Source organism: Protopterus annectens, chromosome 9.part0, assembly GCF_019279795.1.
Source record: "Protopterus annectens isolate FY-2018-M chromosome 9.part0, PAN1.0, whole genome shotgun sequence".
NCBI classification, from domain to species: domain Eukaryota; kingdom Metazoa; phylum Chordata; order Ceratodontiformes; family Protopteridae; genus Protopterus; species Protopterus annectens.
Genome location: NC_056743.1, coordinates 214,224,677 through 214,251,619, shown reverse-complemented (window position 1 = coordinate 214,251,619; position 26,943 = coordinate 214,224,677). Strand labels below are relative to the sequence as shown.

The 26,943-nt window shown below is 36.6% G+C and overlaps 1 protein-coding gene across 10 annotated transcripts in view; it reads right to left on the bottom strand.

Moving 5' to 3' along the window:
- PLEKHA7 (pleckstrin homology domain containing A7) overlaps positions 1 to 26,943 on the bottom strand; it is a 2,079,953-nt gene that overhangs the window by 159,462 nt on the left and 1,893,548 nt on the right. For all 10 annotated transcript variants that reach the window (XM_044082761.1, XM_044082762.1, XM_044082767.1 and 7 more), the window contains one exon: positions 26,523 to 26,684. In XM_044082761.1, the coding sequence (XP_043938696.1) occupies positions 26,523 to 26,684 (162 nt within the window). The remainder of the gene's footprint in view (positions 1 to 26,522; positions 26,685 to 26,943) is intronic.

Below are 26,943 nucleotides of genomic sequence, written 5' to 3'. Positions count from 1 at the left end.
ATTATTTCGGTAACTGCAGTTTCTCTGTATTCAAAGAACCTTACACTAAGTATTTTTGAAGGAAAAAGAAGAACACATTAATTCCTTGGATGATCTCTGAATATAATGTATATAAACTGCCCAAAATAATTTCCCATCACAGATTAGGAAACATTTTGATTATGATTCTTAGTGCAGATAAATTCTTTGACTATTCTACCTAGTCATTTCCCATAAAATGTTCTATAAATTTAAACTAAGACATACATTTACAATAGTGATTAAACTATTTTACACAATTAAATATCAAAAACTGCATGTTCAATAAATGATTCTCCACATTTGTCTTAACAAATGCAACATTTGTGTGAATAAGAGTCACTGTTCATATACCTACCTACATAATGAATCATCTGACTTTTTAAGGCATTGCTATAACTAAGCATTTCATTGTGCCAGGGAAGGATCCTAAAGACCTAGACTGGAGTAGAGAGGGACATGGAACAGTGTATGGAAAGGGAAGCCCACCCCAACCTGTAGGCATAAGAGATGAGATGGAGGGAGGGAAGACATACTGCAGCAGTGAAGACACTCAAACATCTACATTGACAGTAAATAGACACAACTGTACTATCTTCATCATGTGTCACTGTTGCAGTAATAACTGCATGGGAGGATTCTCAAATCTGAGAAAAAATGTTGGGACCGGTATAAAGGTAGATCTAGTCAGAGGTTAGAATGCCCTGCAGGACTGTAAAGGTTAATCCACCCCTGGAGTAGGAGAAAATGGTCAAATTATACTGCTTAGTAAAAGTGTGGACTGAGAGCCAAATGTCAGCCTCTAGAATTTCCATGCTATGGACCCCTCTGGGGAAGGCATTGGTGACAGTAGCAATGGTGGAATGAGAAGTTATATGGAAATGATCTTACTTTCCATTATGCTTGTAACAGAAGGCAATACAGTTAGAAATCCAATGTCTGTTGGCTAGTAGCATTTCCTGATTCGTTGCTAGCATAAGCTAAAAAAAAAATGGTGGGATTTCCTGCCTGCTTTGGTCATGTCCACACAGCATCTAGGTTGTCTATGATCAGCAAGAAAATGAAGAATATGCACATCCCCCCAATGTTAGAGTGAATGGAAAAGCTAGGGAGGTGAATGGACTGGTTTAGGATAAATTCAGAAACAACTTTTGGCATGAAAGATGGGTTAGCCCCTGAAAGAAATTCTATATTGATGAAAGATGAGAAAGGGTTCACTGTACATAAGTGCCTGGAGTTCTGAGACCCATCAAGTTGATTTGATAACCACTAAAAAAGCCATTTTTCAAGAGGGAAACCAAATGTCAGCTGTAGCCACTGGCTCAGAAGGAAACACAGTACACTTTCCCAACATGAACGAGAAATACCAAGAGGGAAAAGGAGTTCTTCTTGGAGATCTCAGGTGAATTACACCCTTAAAGAACTGTTTCAACAGAGGGTGAGAATAGAGAGGAGGCGGCATACAAAGGCATGGAGAGGTGATTGAAGATTTTTTATGGATGAGTTGTAAAGCCCAGATTGAAATAAATGAGAAAAGTAAACAAGCATGTGGTTGATCTTCACTGTCATGAGAAATATGTTGACTTTGGCACCATACAGAAAACCTTTCCATTTAATATTGTATGATTTTCTTGTGCTAGGTTTCATCACTTCTTTCAAAATATCCAGTACATTCCTGTCCAAGAAAAGGCCTTGAGATGGAGCTTGTGGAGTAGCCATGCTGTCAGTCTCAAGATTTTGAGGTTGGGGTGTATGATGCAACCCCTGTCATGTTTCAGGAGGTTCACATGTTGAGGTAACAACCATGGTGTCTTCTGCTCAGGCTGTGAAGGAGAGGGAAGTAATGGTGTCTCAGCCAAAGGAGACAATAAGAATCAAGCTTGGTCCTTCCTTCCTGATTTTTAGTACTACACTGGGGATGATGGGTACATGATGGAATGCATAAAGAAACAGACTTGTCCGTTGGAAAGAAATGGCATCAAACTTCCAGGCCTTTGGATGTTTGGCCCTTGTGCAAAATATTTGAAACTGGCAGTTTTCTACTAAAGAAAGAAGTTCCATCTCTAGCACACCTCAAGCTTGACATATAAGTTGGAATATGCTCATTTTTATGGTCCAGTTGTGAGAGCCCACCTCTGATCTGTTAAGGTGACCTGCAAGAGAGTTTTCATGTGTAGTCTGGCCAAAGAGACCATTAAGATACATGAAGCCATAAACCCCAGAAGTCTGAGAACCTCCTGTGCTGGAATAGACTGAAGATGAAGTGGCTGAAAACAGGTGGTTAGGAAGGCTATCTTTCCTGTTGAATGAAATCTGGTGGTGTATATCTAGCAAGGCTCCTTGAAAGACTAGTTTTCTAGAGGGAGAGAGAGATTGGATTTCTTTAGATTCTGGTTATACCCTACAGATTTCAGGACAGTTATGTGTTTTTGCAGGGCCAGTAGACGCTCCTCCACAGAGCTGCCTTGGATCAGGCAGTCATCTATGTACTGGTAGATTTGAATATTTTTGATCCTGCAGTATGTAATTACTGGAACCAGGCATTTGGTGAAAATTCAGGGCACAATAGAAAAGCCAGAGGGCAAAGCAGAGAACTGATAATGATCTTCACCTGCTTTGAAGAGTAGGTGCTTCCTATGTGATTTTGCTATAGGTATGTTCAGGTAAGTTATTTTTGAGATACAAGGATACTGTGTAAGCTCTTGGGACAATCCTAGGTAGAAGCTTTTGCAAGGTGAGTATTTTGAATTTTTGAACCAAAAGAAATTTGTTTAGTTTTGACAAATCTAAACTAGACCTCCATGTTCCCTTCTTTCTTGAGACAAAAAAGTCTTGAGCAATAACCTTTTCTCCTTTCATGAAAGCTATTTCTCAATGGAGCCTTGCTGCAGAAGCAGACCTCCTTGGTTTACAGCTTCTTTTAGCTGATTTGCAGGAACAGAAGGAATGCCATCAGGGTTTAGAAGGGAAGTGAAGGAGAGTTTGGAACCTGACCTGATGATATTGAGAACCCATTTGTCCTGGGTGACATATTCCCATTGCTGAAGAAAGATAACTGGTCTTCCTCATAGACTGGGTGGAGAAGAGGAATGAGAAATAGGAAGTGTTGGGATGGGACTTCACGGAGAGGGGACAGGGATGGTACTGACGGGATCAAGATTGATCCCTGCTGGGATCCTGGAGTTGGGATCCCCCAGGCCTGGGAGAAGACTCGAGTTATAATGTTTTCTGTTGCCTTTGTGGTCTATCCCTCCTGAGACTTCTCCCTCTTTGCCTTTACTGAGAGGGGGGAAGGACCAGGATTTAGTAGGACAGTTTCTGCTAAACTTTGGTGACTGAACATGAAGAAAGATCCTGACAATCTGCTGATTTAGCCTTCTCCTTCAGTTTGTTGAAAACAGACTCTGCTTTGGGTCCAAACAAAATGCCCTTGTCTAGAAGAGCATATAGAATCTCAGCCTTAACATACATGATCAGGAAGGGACTACTCTTTTTACCAGGCATGTCTACATATAACCAACCCAGTGGAAGCCACTCTGCTAGATGCTTCTCAAGCATCATAGCCACAATGTAAAGAGTGTTTTGCAACCCGAGAAATAAAGTTGCAGATGTCCAGCAACTCCTTAGAGAGATATACCTTCTATCCTCTCCTTTTCTCTTTCATATGGTACAGAGGGGTTTACTGGTACTTAACCATATGAAACTAGCTCTTGAGAGGTCTTACAGCCAGGGTGGCAGAGGTGTAGACTTTTTTGTTAAAACGATGCATGGTTTTCTCCTCCTTATCATAAGGCAATGGGTTCCTGGAAGTGTTATCCTTAGCTCCCTTAGGACCCTGAGTCACCACTTCAGGAAGAGCAGAAGGATTGTTAAGCAGGTACTTGTGAGCATCCAGAACACTCTAAAAGTGGTCTGGCTTTCTTGAAGCAGCTGATTGTGAGTTATGCTGCAAGGATGAGTCAGCAATAGCATCATCCACAACGTCCAACACTGGAGGAATGGACAAAGGTTTATGTTCAGGGAGCTTAAGAAATTCCTTCTGATCTTATGAAGAGTTTCCTAAAAAGTGAAGTTCTCTAGTGGTGAAGCTGAGGTTGGGATGTCCGCTGCACTTGAGCCAGCATATGAGCCTGGGGGCAACTGGTCTACATACGCCAATTTATCTTCATAAGAATCTGAGGATTCTGGGGGGCTCCCTCTTTCTTTTCCCAGAAATAGATTCTGTTAGAGCAGGAGTTCTGGTAGGACTGTGCTGTCTGGATGCTACAATATTAAGTAAATCCTCAGCCAGTCTAAACAGATCCTGCTGGTAGGCCCTTGAGAGTTGGGAGCTTGATGAGATATGGCAGAAAGCATCCCTTTAGGTTAAGCCTTAGGCTTGGTCCTAGGTGTGGCATTTGAAGCACTGACACCACCACCTGCACATGGTCAATTGATGACACTTCAGTGATTCTCCAGGATTCCATCTTCTTTATCTGAATTCCTAAAATGGGAGTTGGAAACCATTGCCTACAAAGAGGTCTCAGACCCAACTGACAACCCTTGTCCTTTGACTTCTATGGATGTAGCAGGGTCAAGAAAGAGGCATGTTGAGCTTCAAAGGGCACAGAATACAGGTCTCCAACACTTCCTTGGTCATAGAAAGTGACTGCAAAAGCATCTCCTGTCCTTCAACTATCACAAGTCTGGGCAAACTGGCTGAAGACAAAGCTTTATCATCTGCCCTTTTTGCAGTTTCTGTGGCTTCTCCTTGTGTTTCTTTTAGAGGGCTTGAAAATGGATCTAAGACAACTTCAAGGCAAAAATAGCCTCCCAGGCTAAGGATAACTATAAGACATTTTTCATTTAAATAATCAACCTTAAAGGAACTCCCACCAGTGTGCAGAATTAAAAGTAAATGGAACTTCCTATACCGAAATGGGGTATATAGCAAATTTGCTGGCCAATAAATTTAGCTGCAGTTTCACCCCTCTATCACCTCCAGTTCATTCCCAGGAAATAATCTCTATATTTCTCCCCCAACTATCACTAAAGAAGAGGTCCTCAGTGCACTCTTCAGAGCAAAAAAAAAAAAAAAAAAGATTCATTGGGTCCTGATAATATCTCAGGATGCCTCCTAAACAGCTCGAAACATGTCCTGTCAGGCCCACTATAATCTCTATTCAACCCAGCCTCTAGACATGCTTTATCCCTAGGGAAAGGGGCACTACTAGAGCGGTCATCCATCTACACAAAGGTGGACCATCAACAGACCTGAGAACTACAGACCCATACATTTGACTAGTCTTACATGCAAGGCCATGGAAAGAATTACTGAGGACCTGATAAAGACATAGGAAATTTCAAACATTGGACACATCCCAGTTTGGTTTCATCAAGCACAGTTCATGCCTACTAATCTTGGTGGACTACTTTGAGAAGATTACTAGAGTCATGGATAATGCAAAAATGGTACATACTGCCTACCTTTACCTGACAAAGCAATATGACACAGTACCTCACATTGGAATTATAGACAAACTCAAAGATTTATGCATAAATTCCTATGTCACCCAGTGGACAGCCAAATTGCTCAAAGGACACATGAAGTTAGCTTGGAGAAACCATCTCCACCAAGAGGGCGGTTACTAGTGGTGACCCACAGGGCTTTGTAATGGGACCTCTCCTGTTTGGAATATACTTCTCTAAAATCAAGGCATTTATAAAGAGCCTTTGGCTGACCAAATTTGCTAACAACTCCAAGATGGGTGCAATCACTGATTTCCCCCAAAGATGTAGATATCCAACATTGAGTGTCTGACACAGATAAATAACTGATGCCAGAACCACGGCCTGAAACTCAATACAAAAAAATGCAAAATTATACACTTTGGGAAGATAGCAATCCCTACAAATTACAACCTTGACAACATTGCCTTAAGAGTAGACCCATTGGTAATGTACTTGGGAACTCAGGTTGACAGGAACCCAAACTGAGAACATTCTTCTATTGGGTGCAACTAATAAATAAGGGCATGGCATCCAGCTCTAAGAAGATCATAGTCCCACTATATTCAGCTCTCATTAGACCAATAATCGAGTATAATGCACCCATTGGTATGTACCTGACCAGGCATTTGCAACAGCTGGAGCAGCCATACAGGATCCTCCCTTAAATAATACAGGGTGTACTATGTGGACCCCCTCAAAACCCTGTCCCTGTACTCACTCTACTACAGACTGTTGCAGAGACATATATGCCTAACCTGGAAGGCATTCTCCAATCCACCCCTAATAGATTTGCTACACATTTGCAAAACAAACAGCACTAGAATTACCCATATAAGTATCTGAATCTCATCTGTGACAGAATAAATGCTGGAGTGACAGGCATGTCTCTCAAAGATTAACTCTTCTCTGGAACACACTGCCTATTCATGTGAAAAAGTGTTCTTTCCTTAGCCTATTCAAATGCAATTTGGACCAATGGATAGGAAATCGCAAATTTACCTTGGCTTGTCACATAATGCCCTTATGGGCAGGGGCAGGTTGTAGATACACTAAAACACAGGCATATACCAAAGATGTTATAGCCTATGAGCACTGATAATTGGGAAATTTGGGGCATTAACGTCTAGGCTTAAAAATGTTCTAGGGCTATTAGACTAGTAACCTACTATGATCCTACAATATTAAGAATGAAGGGGTGGTGCTGTAATTTTTTGTCTTTTAGATTAGACAATTTACCAAGGTCACATCTGCCTCAGATGCAGGTGAAAGATCCCATATACTTTTTGAAAAGAAAACATTGCTATATAAAAATCAAAACATATTTACAATCATTTTAATAAAACAAAAGAAATCATGTGATAACATGTACACATTTACAGAAGTACTTAAACTATTTTTATTACTTTAAATTAACCAAACACATTCCCCATCCCTTCATCTAAATCCATAACCTAATTTCTTTTTTAATCTCATATTCATCTCACTTTTTATTGTATAATATCTCATTTCATCTTTTTAACCAAATTTTCAAAATGCATGGAAATATTTTCCTGTCAATTCTTTCAAATTCTTTTTTGTTCATTTCTTCATAATAACCCTACAAGATGAATTTTTTTAACTGATTTCTTAATCATATTTTCTTCCTATACATCCTTACTAGTCTCCCATTCTGGCACACTAAAACACATACCCAAGTACTCATAAAGAACCCTGGCACTCGCTTTAAGAGCTGCAGCAAAAAAATCCTTTTTCTGAGAGATGCTACTAGTGTATTCACGGAAACATTAGCCACAGTGCATGTCTCAGAATTGCTATTAACCACCATGAGTGAAGATCAGCACTTTCTGTGGCCACAGACATATTATGTTAGGACAGGCACCCCCCCCCCCCATTCACTCTTCCACACAAAATACACACAGTCACACATCATGTACCTCATACCTGTCCATGTGTGCTGAAAATATCCCTGATGTCACCTTTTTCCTGCACTCATAAATCACGTATGATTAAAGTCAGTTAAATCAACAGACATTAGAGTTTCATACTTTTTATTGTGCAGAAACTGTACTGGGATGCTACACCTATATCTCCCTTAACTTTGCAAATGAATTACAGTCACATATCTTAAAATTCTCCCTGAAGTCACCTTTTGTTTCTCCCATCTATGTCCTGAAGTTTCCTCCCCATAAACAGACACCCCATCCTTCTCTCCTGTATTATAAAACAACCTTCAACTTGTGAGTTCGTGCAGTTGATTAATGCAGGTGTTATTTATGCCAAGAGTCCAGGGTTTGAAGCCATTTACTCCCTCCATTGCTGCTGTAATTTGTTTTTATTTTATTTACTTTTTTTATTTTACAACTGTAGGAAAGATTATCACTCATGTCTAGTGATTCTCATCATGAGCCCTGTTACGTTGAACTGCTGTTGAGGCACACAATAGAGAGTTCTTCCTGGTGTCTAATGTTTTCACTGATCTATGTATTTGTACCTAGTGGCTACTAGTGTCCCCAATGCATGCAGCTGCAGGTCTTCCTGGTATCTAGTGTTTTCACTGATCCATGTATTTGTAGTTGTACCTAGTGGCTATTAGTGTCCCCAATGCACGTAGCTGTAGGTCTCCCTGGTGGCTAGTGTTCCCCTCTGACGTACAAGGTTGTTGGTCTCCCTGGTGGCTTGTATTCTCTCAATTCATTGCTGCAATCTCTGCTCATTAGTCTAGGGGTGTATGGAAGTATAGCAGCCACCCCAACCCAGACAGACAGACAGACAGACAGACACAGACACACACACAGACACAGACACAGACACACACACAGACAGACACACACACACACACACACACACACACACACACACACACACACACACACACACACACACACACACACACACACACAGCCTAGCACTACCTCACCATTAAACTCCCCAGCACCAACCTCTACCATGATGGATAAACACAGCCATTACAGCAAGGAGCAGGCACGCTAATCTATGTAGTCAAGTGACTCTCTGAATTGCTCAGCTGTGTAAATGTCTTACTCCAGGCAGTTCATAATTTTCATATTCCTTCCCTCTAAATTGCCTCATTAGCATCTAGCATGGCTGTGGAGACAGTCGACAGTGGTGCTGTATATCTTTATCAAAGGCACTGTGGTAGTGCTGTCTTTGAATTTGAAAAATATACTGGCAGGTATACATTTCCAAATTCAGCCCATAATGTACTCTCTCTTCATCTTTACATATATATTACATGTATCATCATAGCTTTAACAGAAAGCTTACTTACTGCCAGTCCCTATATGAAATCTTCACATGCCTTTACGAGTTCAAATCTCTGTCTCCTACTGCTGATTGCTTTCCTTCCTTCTTTTCTTAGAGCCATCAAAAAAAATCTTAATTTACTGCCATTCCTTTCTTGATCTTGCAATTAAAGGTAATGACCCATTCTTTTAAAAAGTTATAATATTTTTTTTCATATTCCCTTACTCACACAAATGTTTCTCTTTTTTTCCTACATTTTTAAATAAATGCTTTACATCTAAAACTTTTTCACTACTCTTTGTCTTTCCTCAAAATATTTGAAACTACCCAAAATATGCATAGTGGGTTCAAAAATCATAAACTACATTTTCTTTTTTATCTTAAAGGGCTCCTCTTTGTTGGATTAAGCCTCAGTCCCCAAATCACAACTAATTTATATCAGTTTTTTTCTAAAAATAACTTGGTAACATAAAATACCTCCTGTATAACTGAATCTGATGAGGATGACAGAAGATATCTTAACAAAACTAGGTTCATTTGATTTCCACAAATTATTTACTTTATGTCACTTATTGAATCTATCCATTGCTTTTCACCCAGCTCTACCCCTAAAACCATATTTTAAGTAACATTACTTTCTTCCTGGTGAAATACTCACCCCATTTTCATTACTATTCCATAACCTTCACATTTTTCTTTACTTAATTTCAATCTTACTCATTGCAGTATTTCAGTTGACACCTTCATTACTACTACCATCCAAAATTTGCTCCTAATCATAACTGTGGTATCTGCATAATTTACCATAACTAATTATTCGATATGTTCCCTAAAATTTTCTTATTGCATTGCTCAATTCCTGCTCTACTTTACTTTTGACCAGATTTTACTACCAGGCCAATTAAAACTGAAATCATAGGGCATGTTCCTAGTCTCTTACTGTTCTCCCTTTTTATCAGTGATATTGCTGAAGATCTTCCATTTCTTAACCTCACAATTTGTGCAGATGATACTTTACTTCTAGAAGCAGATAAACTTCCTAATGACCTGCACAAACAACTTCAATCAAGTTTTACTAAACTTTGCTAGTTGCTACACTCCAAATTGCTATTAACCTAATTAAAACCAATGTTCTGCTTTTTGCAACCCCCTCAAAAAGAAACTAGATTAGCTTCCATACTTCTTAAAGATGTGCTGACCAATCTCTGTTTCACAACCCACACTGACAACATTACTAAAAAAATTCTCTGTCTGAGCTTAAACTATGTAATAAGATTACTCATTTCCTATCACTGATAGCCAGAACTGCAACAGCTAAGAATATCCTATTGTCTAAACTGGAATATGATCTTTCCTTACTACCTCTACACTTAACTCACAATACACAAAGGAGTCAGATCACAGAAAACTAAATTCTCAGATTCATCCTTCTGACAGACTCCACAAACTCAACAAGTGAATGACAATGAAACCTCATTGAGCAATAACAGGGCTTCCTATCTGTTCAACTGTCTTTTCTTTTAAGATACTAAAACTGAGCTCCAGCCTTTCTTGGAAATATATTACAATTCAGGGAACTCTGTATAAAAAAAAAAAAAACAGCCAGCATTATGGTATGTCTTTAGTTAGCTTCCCTTTAACAGCAAAACAGGATGAAAAACATTTTCTTGATTAAGATCAGCCTCCTGGAATCATTTGCTTAGTGAAGTCAAATCAATACCCACTATAAAAGACCTCAGAAAGAGTCTAAAAAAACACAGTACTGAATAATCTACCTGTAAATGTTACAGGGACAATGGAAAGCTACCTTCCAGTCTGTTAAACTACTTGGTATTCTGAATATAAATTGAATGACCTTATGATGTCTAAATTAATGTTTATTTAACATCTATATGCAAGTGTAAATAATACTTTGATTCAACTATATTGCTGTGTTGTATGATTTGTATAAGTTCCACTTTAAAATTTCCCTCTGCTCATTGTACATTTTCTTTGCTTTATGGAGCCCAGGTCATGGATGAAAACAGTGAATAAACCAGCTCACGTACCCAGTGTTAGTAAATAAATACATGTTTCATCACTTTTCTTAACTTAATCCTGTTGCCTATTCATCCAGTCGCTAATGGTTCTCCCCATGAATTATCATACACTGATTTAAAAAAAAAATCCATTACTATTTCTGGTACCCCTATAACTTCATTATCTTCCAGAGCTGTTTACAACTCATGTTATCTTATGCTGTCATGATTTCACAGATGATCAATCTTCCTTCTATGTCCCTCTTTTAATCTCTTCTCTTTCATGTTTTATAAATATTAACACTTCTATGGTATTGGTAGCCTTTATTCTAAACATCCATTCTCCTAATATCATCTATAACTTTGTTAAAAATTTCCTGAAAAACAGCCATAATAATTTTATAGTACACATTACATGGAGTCACTGGTTCTCATCTTTTTCATTTATTTTTATTGTTCACCTTCCATAATAGTTTAATTACCCCTGTATATTTAACATTATTCTTTATGTTGCTATTTAATCATTCATTTTAATCCTGTAAAAAAAATCTTTATCTAAAATTGACACATTTTTAAAGAATACACAGTACAATCCCATCCTTGCCAAGTACTGAATCCTCCCTTCACTTTTTTATTGCTCTTTCCAGCTCTTCCAAAGTTATACTTCCTTGTACCTCTTTGGGAACTTAATTACTTAACTTTTAAATTTACCACTCTTGATTTATCCGTATTCCTACCTCTGTAGACATACTCCTAAAATAGTTATATACACTTGTGGTATAACTTGTAGACACCTATAAATATTTCCATTTTTTTCTTCTAATTCCAATAAAAAATGCTCCTCCTACTTAATCTTAGTAGCCAGAAATGGATTTACATTGTCCTTCTTCTCTTTAGTCAAGTACTTTGCAACAAATCTTTCTCTCTCACCTTATTGAATTCAAAAATATATCTTTGTTTCAGGAAAATTCTTAGCTCTATCTTGAAAGACTTGCTGCAGTTCTCCACACTTTTCTTTATATTCTTCCCAGCTATAAGCATGTCATTTTTTCTCAGTATCTAAACATACACATTTATAGTTCTTCCTGCAAGTCGACCACTGCTCTGTCCAGTCCCCATAAAAACATGTCATTCATTTATGCTCCTCATACAATTTAATTATTACTTTTGATTTTCTGATATCAAAGATGCAACATATCCCTTAACCTTTTAATACTTTACCTTTTTGATGACATTTTCTCATATTCCAAAGTCTAAGTTGCATTATGGTTAGAAAACCCATTTATTATATTCCTATGTTCTACTTCTTTTAATATTTCCAAAAGAAGTATGAATTGAATTGCAGTTTTTAAATTTGCCCTGTTATATGTGTATTTTCCTTCATATCCTATTTTCATCCAATTGACTTTGGTATTTCTTCACATACCTTTCATATTTTTCTTTCTTTTTCTTCCTTCTACTAATATCATAACTAAAATCCGGGATCATAAACTTTTCCATATTCACATCTACATATTTTAACTGCATAAATAACATCTCTCCTTCTTGACCCATTGTATTTGCATACATAACTGCCACTCTTATTAATAACCTTCTTATAATCTTCTTGGTCCAAGAAATATATTATTTTTAGATGCCGTCATTAAAACAGCATTTCCAGAGCATGTATCTTTCTTATACTCCACACAGTCTTTTCACCCCATTGTAACCTAAACTATTTTTCTTTTCTTGGTTTAAATATCCAGTACCTGATAAAGAAAGTATATAAAACTTAACAATGCTCCATTGTTTAAATGTTCCTAATGTTCTGTCCGTGTTTTTATCACTGTTCACATTTACTGAGAGAATGGAAGCATTACCTCTTTCTTTTTTTATCTGTCTTTCTAGATACTTTTTTTTTCTGTCCCGTATTCTGTTACCTAACCACTGAATCCCTTTTCATTCCACTTTCTTTCAGGTAATGTCTTGTGTTAGTGCACAAAGTTTGTCCCCACCCCCATGAATTGAAGCGTCTTCCTCCAGTTCACCATATACTCATTATTTAAGGATTTACTCTGAACTCTTCTTCCTGTTTCTGTGTTTGTTTTTGAGAATCATCATGTATTTGAATTTGAGTTTCAGTATGCTTTTCTGCTGATAAGGTTTCATCACCATCTTATTGTTTTCTATTCTCATAATTAAATTACATATAGGCTTCATTTTGCAGTATCTACAGCAAGGTTTAAACTTTTTTTTTTATTTATTATGTGAACTGTCTGGCCACACTATGCGCATCATATAGTATGATTATTTACCAAGTGGCTAGCTGCCTCAGAAAGATAAAACTTTGGGGCTGCACATTAAAATGAACTGCATTTCACACACCAATTTATATTAATATTGTACTACATATGTTTAGTAACATTGTTATGTTCTGATAATATCACCCACAATTCACAAGCTTGAGTCCATAAATTTTGTTCACCATAGATCATATGTATGGAATGCACGTCTTTACAAATGTCCTTGCAGCACTCACTATCATCTTTCTCTACAAGCATCAGTTCTAAATCAAATTACATTGTGATGACAAGGTTTAGATCCCTGGAGCCACACGGTCCAGGTATCTAAACCTTGTCATCACAATAAACAAAACATGCTGGAGGGATAGGTTCCTGACCCAGAGACTCCCCAGACTCTGGAATAGACTGCCCATACATGTCAAGCAGAGCACCTCTTTGGCCCTCTTCAAAAGGAACCTTGATGATTGGATGGGAGAAAGGAAATTCACCCCGGGGATCACGTCAGTCACCCTGCTAGACAGGGGTTCAGGGAAGTAAATAGTGTGGGAAGAAATATTCCTTTCTCAATAGGCATCATTGCTGAAACATGAATGCATTCCACAGAAATGCATTTTTTATGTCCATTAAAGATCAAACAATTGAAAAAACTCACATATCATTGAATCACAGAAGTGTTTGTCATTTAATTGTATTAGCAAACACATATCAGGAATTTTAAAACGGAGTCACTTCATAGTCTTGAAATGCTGAAACATCGAATTTCAGCATGTTGAGACTATAAAGTCGAATCTGCAAAATACCAAAACCGCAAAAGTTAAAATTGTGAAGTTAAACACACCGTACGACACACTACACATACACCAGCCTACCCACACTACAAAAAACAAACAAAACGCACACAAACACAAATGAACAAACCTACGCCCCCCACACCCCTGCTACATACATATACTAACTCTTGAGATCACACCAAACAGAAAATGACAGTAAACTCACAACCAGACCTTCTACAGTCCCTCCCCCACACACACATCACATATATGCATACACCACCACTTTCAACAATTAAACACTCACACTTTTACCTGCCTACCCTAACCCACACGTTCAACTTCCAAACGCACTCACATAAACTCAAACACCTACCCAAAACCCTTACAAAATAGTCACTTACCTTAAATTCCACCTAAATCCACACACTAAACTGTACACCATCCACACAATACATTATAAGTCACGTACCATAAAACCATAACCACAAATTCGACATTTCCAGATATGTGGTTATGCACTTTCGCCATTTTGAACATTCGACTTTATAGTCTCGAAATACTGAAATTCGATATTTCAGTATTTTGAGATTATAAAGTGAACCCTTTTAAAACACATAGGCTCAACAAGCATATTCCCATAATACATGCCTGTCTATGTTGTTACTATCCTTTTTTGTACTAACTCGTATATATTTTTCATTTTTGGCCACAAATCTGTTCCACTTTCCTCTCAACCACTGCATAAGCCACTATATACCAATTCTTAGATGAACTCTCACTTCCAACCTCCTATTCACTCTCTAAAATCTTCTCTGAATTGCATTCCAAGCTCACACCTTAGTTCAATATCTCACATTCCTACACATCTCCAGTGCTCCGAGAAAACATTCATCCACTGCTTGCAACACAAAAAAATGAAGGGGATCTGTAATTTCCTTCTTATCTGTGATTTTATACAGGATATTTATGTCTAAACCACCATCAGCAATCACAGCCACAACTGGATGTATTTCATCACTGTTCCCACACAATTAGTTGTCGTTAGATTATTTTTTCAGATTCTGTTTTCTCATCTCTTGCCTTATTAATTCCTCTTTCTGCAATGTTTCCTTCTATTTATGCAGTCATCCTCTGCCCCACATAAAAAAGAGTAGGGGAAATTCCCTGTGCTCTGGCCATATTTGCCCTAATCCGTAAGAATATTACTTCTGGTCTCTCTTGAAGGAGGCTTCTTGTCTAGCAGGGCTAACCCAGTCAACCAAATGTAAAAACACCCTGGTTACATAACAGCCATGTAACCATGTACACAACAGTAAAACAGTAAAGCAAGGCAAAATATTAGCTAGGTGCATATTGTGAACACACACACTCAAAACCCTGAACATGCACTGTAACTAAGCACACTGACATGCTACAACCGGCAAAGCAAGTGAAACCAAGCAAAAATCAAGAGAACATCTGCACTAATAAACACAAGATGTAGCCACTCTTCTATCTGGTCTACTTTCATAGTCACACCACTTCCATAAATTACTATCATGCAGACAGAACTACTTAGATACCTTCAATTCTAATTACTTACACAATTGATCAGATACACACTCGATAAATAACAATACATTAGCAACAATGAAGTATGCCAAGCACTTGACCACCGGAAACATAATGTTGGAGTAGATAACACCATATCATGAAACTTGTTTACAGGAAACAAAATGATATATATTATTACACAATATCTTCTAAAATTACAGAATTATATCCAGAAGAAGCCATTTATTCACTTCTTTTAAAAATAGTTGTGATATGTGCATATGTACACCGGAAGCACAAAATATCAACATTGGGTCAAACCAATCCAGCTTCTTGAAGGCAAGTAGTTCTCAAGCTTGACAAAGTTATGCACACTTAAATTTGTCATCATTCATGTTTCTTCTTGCAGGCCAAGAGTGTTTCATAGGTTCATAGGTGAGTACTAGACTAATGGCCCTGGAGCCAAAACAAGCCTAGCCCAAGAACAAACTCAGATACCCTGTTTCTGGATATTTGTTCCCTGTACCCCTATCGAGCAAGGCTGTTGAAATGATCCCCGGGGTGAATTTCTTGTTACCCATCCACTCAAGAAGATTTTTTTTTGAAGAGGGCCAGTGAGGTGCTCTGTTTGACATGAATGGGGAGTTTATTCTAGAGTACTTAAGTCACTTTCCTGTTTTTCCTCAAGCAATTTTATGACCAAGAAATTTGCTACTTCTCTTTACCCTCCTCACATACTTCCTTCACCCATTCCTTCCACGTTTTCTCCTTGTCCCATCTCTGCATGGTCTAACACCTCTCACATCAGGAACTGAAATTACATGCTACCTCCTTTCCAGGTCTTATTGAGGCTGTCAATATTTCAGACATGTTAAAATTAAGGATATTCAAATAATTTTTTTCTAGATATTTTACGCAAAAATTGTTTTAGCAAGTATGTGTCCTTGAAAGTTTAATTGTTTTTAGTCATGGGATTTCATGCCAGTCTTTTTAAAAATACTGTTTTTTTGTGATACAAAAGTGTTTAACTAATACTGTATCAGTGAGTGCCTCTTAGTCACTTTCACTTTCTGTCGCACTTTTATTTTACTGTTTTAGATGTTGTTTTAATACTTTCTGTGCAGTCTTTTTTCCCATCTTTTGGTTTGATGTTATTCTGTATATCCAGCATAAAATTCTATGAGTATATATAATTCCATTACAAATAAAAAAAAATCATCAATATTAGAAATAATGTCTAAAAGAGGTCTTAAAAATTATAGCAGTATGCATTTTCAGTTTCAAAAAAGGCCCAATAACAAGTTTGCAGATAACAAGTTTGCAGATGATAGGTAATTGAGTCACCCACTGAGTTATCCATACAATGAAAAGTAAAACAACAAGGTGTGAGCAACATGACAATTAGCAAGCTGAATCACACAGCTTGAAAGGGCGTCATTGCCTAAAATGTAGGGGAGAGATTTCTGAAGGAATTGGGACACGTACACCCCTGTTCACATATTAAAGTACCATTTTAGGATTCAGAATCTGTTCTAAAGTGGTGCTGTGTGGTGCAAAAGCATGAAGATGTACAGCACCATATACAGCTGGCCCCACGGGTATGCTGACTGTCAATGAGGCAGTCCAGGGGAGAGGCATATTCTAATTAAGCATGTCCTCTTTACCCCACAGCTAGCATCTAAAAACAAAGTAATTCAAGAAATTGCTCAGCCATGTAGATCAGTGTGGCTAGCCCAACCATGTTGCTGTACTGAACATGGCCAAAAGGCCATGTTCAACTACCTACCACACTAGCTACCAGGGATGCATTTAAATTTAGTGTCTTAACTCATTACAGCAGACTGGCTCCCCCAGGTGCTTGTGCAGTTATATCCTACTGAAGCATCTAGCTGTCAAACATTGCTTGTTCATATTTGCATTAATAATTTCAAAACCATGCTACATACAAAGTATTAAAACATTTCCTCTTAAAGCTTATACAATGGAAAAAAACAACTGTATTGAAACTTGACCTCTGTCTAGTGTAGGTAAAGGGCTATTAATTGTTCAAGTAATCATTCATATTGTCATAAATGTCATGTTTTTCTATATATCTGAACAACCAAGTAGCACAGAGAGAACTGCTTAGGCTGATATGAAAGGTCTCAGCTGAATGAACAAAAATGCTGATGATAGTACATGTGTAATTTGAATGGCTGCTGAGATATTGTAAACTGTTTACAAAATGTTACAGAGTTAAGAGTTACTGTGTTTTCTGTGACTTATAAAATACTGCTTAAGATCTAGAACCTAAAGAATACTACCACTGTAAAATTAATTTGTGCTGAAGAGTTTGAAATTTACACTTTTAATTAACCTCTGTGGTTCCAGAGATATGAATGTTTGTAATCTGAGGACATAACTTTATTCTATCAAAAAAACATAGGCTCCGCCCATTGGCCATTACAGTGCAAACTTCAAGAGTTTCATTGGATGGAATGAGTTAACAGCACTCTTACCAGTACAAGGATCAGGGCTGGGGAGGAACACTAGACAACAAGGATACATTTAAACTAATTGTAATAATGGCACTATCAGCAGTATGGGGGGAACATTAAACACCAGGGATTACTCTAAAGACTTGCGTATAACAGAAGTTAAAGCAGTACTGGGATCAGGAAGTGGGGGAAACACTAGCCACTAGGGACTACTCAGCAGTAAAGTACCATAATGGCACTGACTTTAGGGGTGTGTGTGTGTGTATGTTTTGCATACTTGGAAGAGTGACAGGATACAAAGCCAATGCTTACATGAGCAGCAGTGTACTGCCACAACATGCAGATCCACAATGGATCCACACATCATGGCAGTAACTGTGATTCAGAGACATGCAAATTAGCTGGTGATTAGGTCTTACCTCATTGCAGCTAACATGTCTCTGAATTGCAAAACTCTACAGTGTGGGATCAGAGTCTTTCTAGCACAATCTATACAAGTCATGCTAAGCCCTTTAATGAATCCTCAGGGAAGTCTAAAAGTTATAGACCATTCATATGATACATGGACATATAGAGGTAAACTACATGAAATTAAACCAAATACGAGCTCGTTCTACACACTTTAATAAATCCTGAGGATAGTCTAAAGCTTGCAGGCCATGCCTACAGTATATGAAAGTATACAGGTTGACTAAATGAAATGTACGCAAATACATAATGTATTCCAAACTAATACTATATAACTTCTCTAAGAGAGGTTCATGATATCTAACAGAGGGATAAACCTTCTGCAAACAACGAAAACAGGCACCTGCAAATATTCCCTCTGGAGCTTGCTAGCATCAGTATGCAATGTTGGAAGAACATTAAAGTGGAAATACAAGAAAACTGAAATAATCCTTTGACCACCTGATTATAAAAAAAAGTCTAAGGTGAAACCCCTTTCCACCTGTGTAAGTAATTCATTACAAATCTTATGATAGTAGTTTACAGAAATATTCTTTCAATTGGTCAGACACATTTCCAAGTACTGGACAAATCTTCAAAATAATGATCTTTCCCTTATCATCTGGTTCAATATTAATGTTTGAACTATTTGATTACTAAGGGAAAGCCATTCTTGATTAGATAAATTACAGTAGATACCACACTGCTATTTTAACCACAGGAACTGTACAAAAACTTCCTTAATATATCATAATGAAGTAAAATTCAAAAGTTACAAATACTTTTACTATTAAAAGAAGGAATAAAAGCAAATTTGGGGCATGAGACAAAGTTGTCTAAACATTAATAGTTCAAATCAATGTCCAACTCAGATTCACAAGCAAAATCTTCAGCAAAACTGTTAATTGAACAGAAAAGCAATCAACATTCATCAAAGCCGTCATGAGGATCTTCAAATGTATCATTGTTTACATTACAAAATACCTTTTAAGCATAGATCCACAGGATCTTAGGTTCACAGGAAATTGAAGATTGCATTAAAGGATTACTTATGCCTTTGTCAATACCTACTTTCACATTGTGCCCTCCTTCTCAAGAATGGAAAAACAGGTCATTCTCACAGTACACTTATTGGTACTCATGGTCTAATCTGAAAGATGACAGGTTGTCACTTTTGTTTAACTTGCAGGGGTAGTCTATTCCAGAGGACGGGTAGACATTGGGTACTAAATTTGTCTTTCCGTAATGTTTCTTTTATGTGTTGGTGGAACAGGTATTTAAATCCCTAGTTCTAGTATTAATGGAGCGATGTGACTTTCAAAGATACAATATATCAGGTATGACAGGTCTCTAATGGCATGGAATAGAAGAGATAGATCACCCTAAGACAGCCTATAAGAAACACAGTAAGGGATAACACTTTGTGCCTTTTCTGGCAACTCAGGGACTTCAGGCCAACAATCTTCTTGGTTAGAACCTCTGGGGCCTTTCCAGTTGCTTAATACTTCTAGAAAGATACATCCTAATGGGGGTGTTGTACTACATAATTGGTTTAATTATGGCTGTGTACAGATAAATGTTACATTATTTTACCTGGATGATATGCATTTAGATAGCTGTGCTAAATGCAAGTGTTTTCTGATTATTGACACCACAACTGTTAGTGGCTCAATGAGTAGGGCACTCAACTTTGGTGCTGGAAGATTAGAAGGCTGTTGGTTCTTTTCCAATCCCATCTGACTGGATTCATTTTTATTTACAGACATTGCAGTCCAGTATTAAAGGTTGCTGCACTTCTGAGTGTGCAGTCTTTTAGATGAGATATTACACCAAGGCATGATTCTCTTTCTGAGCTGGTGGTAGCTCAAGTAGATGTAAACAATCCTGCAACACTTATCAAAAGGAGGAAAGAAAATGGATCTAAAAGATCTCACTATACTTATCAAAAAAGTAAAGGAATTTAATTTCTCCAGTGCCCTGGCCAAATTCCAGCTAGTCAAAATAAATACCTCCTCCTGATTTCCCTGAAAAGAGGCCACCAACATAGTGGGACTGACCAGGTCATCAAAAGAAAAATTAATGCATAAATGAAGGAAAACATACATAACAAATACATGGTAGTTGAATGACAAGGAATTATAAACCCAGGTTCCAAGATCCCTGATAACATTATAATTTTGCTGTGGTCTATCAGTACATAGGTAAGTACTAAGCTGGCTGCCCATGTGGGCCATTTTATGGCTAGCCAATTACCCTTTTAAAGGTGAGACTCAAACCCTATATCTTGTGTCTGTGAGGTAAACACCATAAACATTGTATCAACCCCCAACCCCACACTGTACACTGAAGGAGAGACCTATTTACCAAACACCCATATTACCAACAACTAATGTAGTGCGAACCACCCAAAATACTCCGGTACTGCCAATAAGCGACTCAATGCAGGTAGACACCACGTAGAATCTTTAAATCACACAGATTTAATCCACATAATGCCAAAATACGTACAGCAACAATGATAGATAAAAAGTGATAAAAAAGTGTTGCGAACAACACTCTAGACTGTCATAGCACACAAAAACAGGCTAAACGTCAACAGCAGTTTAGTGCTTTCAACCAAATGATACTGGTCTTCCTCAGAACTGCTAGTGAAAGCGTTCTTTACGTTTAAAAAAACTTTTTGGTGCCAAGAGGTGTATCATTTCTTAAAGGCGCTACAATAAAGTCACATTTATAAAAAAGTCACATTTATAAAAAACATTGCATTAATAGCTATTAAAATATGTAACGTAATGTACTAAGACTTCATAACACCTGTTAAAACCCGCTTGTTTTGCACATTAGCATAATATTTAAATTGAATTCACTTTATATAACCTGATGTAATGGTAACTATATCAATATTAATGCATTATAGATATAAATATTACAATATTTATGATCAAATGTTAATAAAATATTACTAATATATGACATAAACTAATAATACTACATGTTTACTAGAAAAATATAATTAATACTTACAACTATTCCTATTAAATAACAAAATAAAGAACCCACATAATAATTATTAGTAATTACATTGATTTTGGACATTCAATATATCCAATATATATAAATACTGTTGTAATAATTAATAGTATACAGAATGGTAGTGTGTGCTTTCTGTATAACAAACACCCAATATTTAATCAATATATACTAAAAAATAATAAGCTAATATAATAATAAGCTTTTAATGGATATACTGTCGTTCAGTCCAGGTGGGCTGGTTGCGTCTAAGTACAATTGCCACCAAGCCTCCCTAAAAGCTATCAACCCTTTGAGATCACCTCCCCTAGGATTGCTTGGAATTACCTCCAATATTAAAAACTTGAAAGTATGTTCTACACCTAACAAATGGATGTGTCTATACAGGGCATTTGTTAAATCCTTCACCCTAATGCTGTATAAATGGTTATATATACGCTTTTTTAAAACACGTTCAGTTCGCCCAACATAAAATGCCTCACAAGAAACACACTTGGCTAAATATATAACTTGTTTAGTATTGCAATTTCCACTTTTGCATTTAATAATACTTTTGTGTCCATTATCTAATGTAATTTTATTATCGCAATACATATATTTGCAGTAATTGCAAAAGCCACATTTCCTGCTGCCTGTGTATGGCGTAGTCTTCCTATTACCTACTGTATGGTATTCTAATAGTTTTTTCATGTTATAACCCATCCTATATACAAAATTAAGTTTGTTACCCAATATATTAACCAAATATTGATCACTACTTATCAAATACCAAAACTTGAGAATGATTTGTTTAATATTATCAGAACCAATATTGTATGGTATAATGCAAGCCCTTAAATAACTGGGTCCCACACCCTTATTATTCAAATTAGGAGAGATTTGAATATCTCCTGACCCCAATAATGGTTTATACTTGGTACCCCAGTGTTCCAATATGTAAGAAATAATATCTTCCATCATACTTCCTGGATATCCTCGTTGTGAGAAATAACTTTGAATTTGTTTTAATTCTTTTTCCACATCAGTTAGCTCCGAAACCATCCTTGTGGCTCTAATACATTGTCCCTTAAAGACGTTATATTTGACCTTAGGAGGGTGGCAACTAGTATAGTCCAAGTAATTGTTGGAAAAAGTAATCTTCCTATGTATTTTAGATGTCACCTTTCCATCACAATGAGTTACCAATGTATCCAGATATGGTAAACCCGTTAAATCAATAGCATGCGTAAATTTTAAATACTCACTACTGCTTTTGATTGATTCCATAAAGGTTTGCAAATCATCTTCACTCCCTAGCCACAACATATACAAGTCATCCAGAAATCTGGAATAATATGTGACATTGGAAAAGTATGAATTCTTGAATAAGAATTCATCCTCCCAATTAAGCATAACTAAGTTAGCATAGATGGGAGCACAAGCAGCTCCCATCGCTACACCCCTAGTCTGCTTAAATATTTCACCTTCAAAATAAATGAAATTATTTTCTAAGACCAATGACATCATTTCCGTTAAAAGACCAATGGTGTCCCATTCCAAGTCTGTATGTCTCCTCAAATGGCTGGAAAATGCTTCTAACCCCTCATCCTTTGGAATACATGAAAACAAATTAATCACATCAATAGTGATTATATGTTTAGGATGAGTTTTCTCAATGTAAGAAACTGGATACTTGGAAAGGAAACACCACGAGTCTTTAACCATATGTGGAATGAGAGTATAAATATTTTTCAAAATAGTGTCAATGAACTTCCCCATCTTGTAAGTTTTTGAATGATGTGAAAAAGAATTAAAACAAATTCAAAGTTATTTCTCACAACGAGGATATCCAGGAAGTATGATGGAAGATATTATTTCTTACATATTGGAACACTGGGGTACCAAGTATAAACCATTATTGGGGTCAGGAGATATTCAAATCTCTCCTAATTTGAATAATAAGGGTGTGGGACCCAGTTATTTAAGGGCTTGCATTATACCATACAATATTGGTTCTGATAATATTAAACAAATCATTCTCAAGTTTTGGTATTTGATAAGTAGTGATCAATATTTGGTTAATATATTGGGCAACAAACCTAATTTTGTATATAGGATGGGTTATAACATGAAAAAACTATTAGAATACCATACAGTAGGTAATAGGAAGACTACGCCATACACAGGCAGCAGGAAATGTGGCTTTTGCAATTACTGCAAATATATGTATTGCGATAATAAAATTACATTAGATAATGGACACAAAAGTATTATTAAATGCAAAAGTGGAAATTGCAATACTAAACAAGTTATATATTTAGCCAAGTGTGTTTCTTGTGAGACATTTTATGTTGGGCGAACTGAACGTGTTTTAAAAAAGTGTATATATAACCATTTATACAGCATTAGGGTGAAGGATTTAACAAATGCCCTGTATAGACACATCCATTTGTTAGGTGTAGAACATACTTTCAAGTTTTTAATATTGGAGGTAATTCCTAGCAATCCTAGGGGAGGTGATCTCAAAGGGTTGATAGCTTTTAGGGAGGCTTGGTGGCAATTGTACTTAGACGCAACCAGCCCACCTGGACTGAACGACAGTATATCCATTAAAAGTTTATTATTATATTAGCTTATTATTTTTTAGTATATATTGATTAAATTTTGGGTGTTTGTTATACAGAAAGCACACATTACCATTCTGTATACTATTAATTATTACAACAGTATTTATACATATTGGATATATTGAATGTCCAAAATCAATGTAATTATTAATATTTATTATGTGGGTTTTTTACTTTTGTTATTTAATAGGAATAGTTGTAAGTATCAATTATATTTTTCTAGTAAACATGTAGTATTATTAGTTTATGTCATATTTCAGTAATATTTTATTAACATTTGATCATAAATATTGTAATATTTATATTTATAATGCATTAATATTGATATAGTTACCATTACATCAGGTTATATAAAGTGAATTCAATTTAAATATTATGCTAATGTGCAAAACAAGCGGGTTTTAACAGGTGTTATGAAGTCTTAGTACATTATGTTACATATTTTAATAGCTATTAATGCAATGTTTTTTATAAATGTGACTTTTTTATAAATGTGACTTTGTTGTAGCGCCTTTAAGAAATGATACACCTCTTGGTGCCAAAAAGGTTTTTTAAACGTAAAGAACGCTTTCACTAGCAGTTCTGAGGAAGACCAGTATCATTTGGTTGAAAGCGCTAAACTGCTGTTGACGTTTAGCCTGTTTTTGTGTGCTATGACAGTCTAGAGTGTTGTTCGCAACACTTTTTTATCACTTTTTATCTATCATTGTTGCTGTACGTATTTTGGCGTTATGTGGATTAAATCTGTGTGATTTAAAGATTCTACGTGGTGTCTACCTGCATTGAGTCGCTTATTGGCGGTACCGAAACACCCATATTACATGTGCTTGCTTACATTTAATTATAGCCCTTTTTCTATGCACCACTTCTTAACAAGGCTTATGTCCTGCCTGGTCTAGAGATCAGATAAGTAGATGTCACAAAGGAGAGGTCCATTTTCTGAGCCCCAGTGAACACCACTATTCACCTTCATACTTTCTGAGGAGAACATTATCCTCTTAACTTGGTTTGTTAACTCTCTGTTCCTGGGAATTAAGTTGAAGAATCTCTGTTCATATCTGACTTTGCAGGCCTTGATCCTCCTCCAGTTTACTGATGGATTGTTGCAATCTCCCATTGTAAGGGCAATTTTGGTAATAGGTCATTCCTAAAGTAAATATAAGAACCTTAAGTGGTCATGAAGAGACATGGTGGGTGTCCTGTAGCAGATTATAAGTTGGTCACTTGTCTTGTTCAGGGTAACTGGGTGCTCAATGAGTGCAGTTTGTTGGCATCTATGAATCTGTCTAGAGGTGATAAGGTCCTTGACAAACACGAAAATACTCTCACAGTTTCCAAAAGGGCTGAATGCCTGGTAGGTGCAAAACCCATGTACAGAAGTGATACCTTTACACTGAAACCATTTCTCACCAATATGTATGTGTTTGAGTTACAAAAGAGATTATGACTGAATTTAAAGCGATCAGTAAATAAGTACATGACAGATGTTAGTGAGTACATGTTTTAATCACTGCAAAATAATAAGGTAGACACACTGCAAAATAATAAGGTATACACAGAGGTAGAAAAATGAAAACTAAAAGTAAAGTTTTACTGATGTTTAATCTACCATTCACATGGTGCTTATGGACGTAGGTTTGCCTACCACATTTTATGAGGGTGTTCTGAGATATGATTGACATATTCTGTAGTGCACACTCATTAATCTGGAGAATATCTTAAGCCTTTCTGCCCATCCTGATATTGTGCTTGCTTTTTTATAATGGTGGTAACAGAACATTTCATTGAGTATGCATACAATAATTCTGCTTCCCAAGATGCAGCAACCTTAGAGCTAATTTAAGAGGAAGAGCACATTTTTCTGTCACCAGTAGGTGTGGGGAGAAGCCTCTACTATATACAGAACCCCCCCCCCCATAAAAATATGACATTTGTAGCATAGCAGATATGCCCCTTTGGGCAATCTACCCCATGGTACTGGGGTTCGCAGAGATTTTTTTTTTTTGGTAACATCAAACTATACCTCTACAAAGTGCTAGGTACTGATTGTACTATATATCAGAATTAATGAGGGTTACTGCAATGCAAACTGGAAAATGAAGGATCCAAGTACAGGAAAGAATGGAAGAGAAAACTACACAGTATCCCAAACTAGTACTAAGAGATCAGAGTACATGCATAACTGGATGGGGAAAAATCATACAGTGTGCTAAACTAGTACAGACAGGGCTCAGGGCATATAAGAGAATAACAGTGTAGGCAAATTAAAAAAAAAAAAAAAAAAAACAATACAGGAGCACTGAAAAACAAAATTATAATGCTGAAAAAGAGAAAAATGAAATGTTAGACATTAAAACAATAATTACAGTGAGTATGCAATGAAAGTAAAGTAAACTACACAACATGTGTCAGGCAAAAAGAAAAAAAAATGATTAATAGCAAACCACAACTTGTTTAAAGGGCAACCCTGTAAAGCTGCTCTAGCCAGTGTGACTTTATAGTTACTGGTATTTTAATGATACAAACAAATGATTATTCTAACAATTCATAAAAACATGCTGCAAAACACATTGTATCCATTTACCTCTTTGCTAATATCCAAATTATAATCTTCAGGCTCTATATCAGTCTCCACCACAGGTACAGCCTGAACCTTGAACCAGCCGTCTTGTTGAGCTCTTTCCTTTTCTTCATAATGAACTGCTCGCTCCAGTAGCTGTAAATCAAACTCCTGCTCTCGTTTCCACTAATAACAGACAGATACACAAACTTTTAATTACTTTAACGCTATTAATAAGCCTGTTAATGTGCTGATACAATTTGGAAATGTAATAAAAAAGTAACCTAAAAATATTCATTTTGTTCTAAATTATATTACTCATCATTTTTTTTAAATATATCCATATTTAAAAACTGGACTACTGGGAAAAGTGATCACGTAATGCACAAAGTAATTGGCAGCTTTGTGCTAGTAACTGAAGAAAGGTTCCTTTAAATTTTCATTA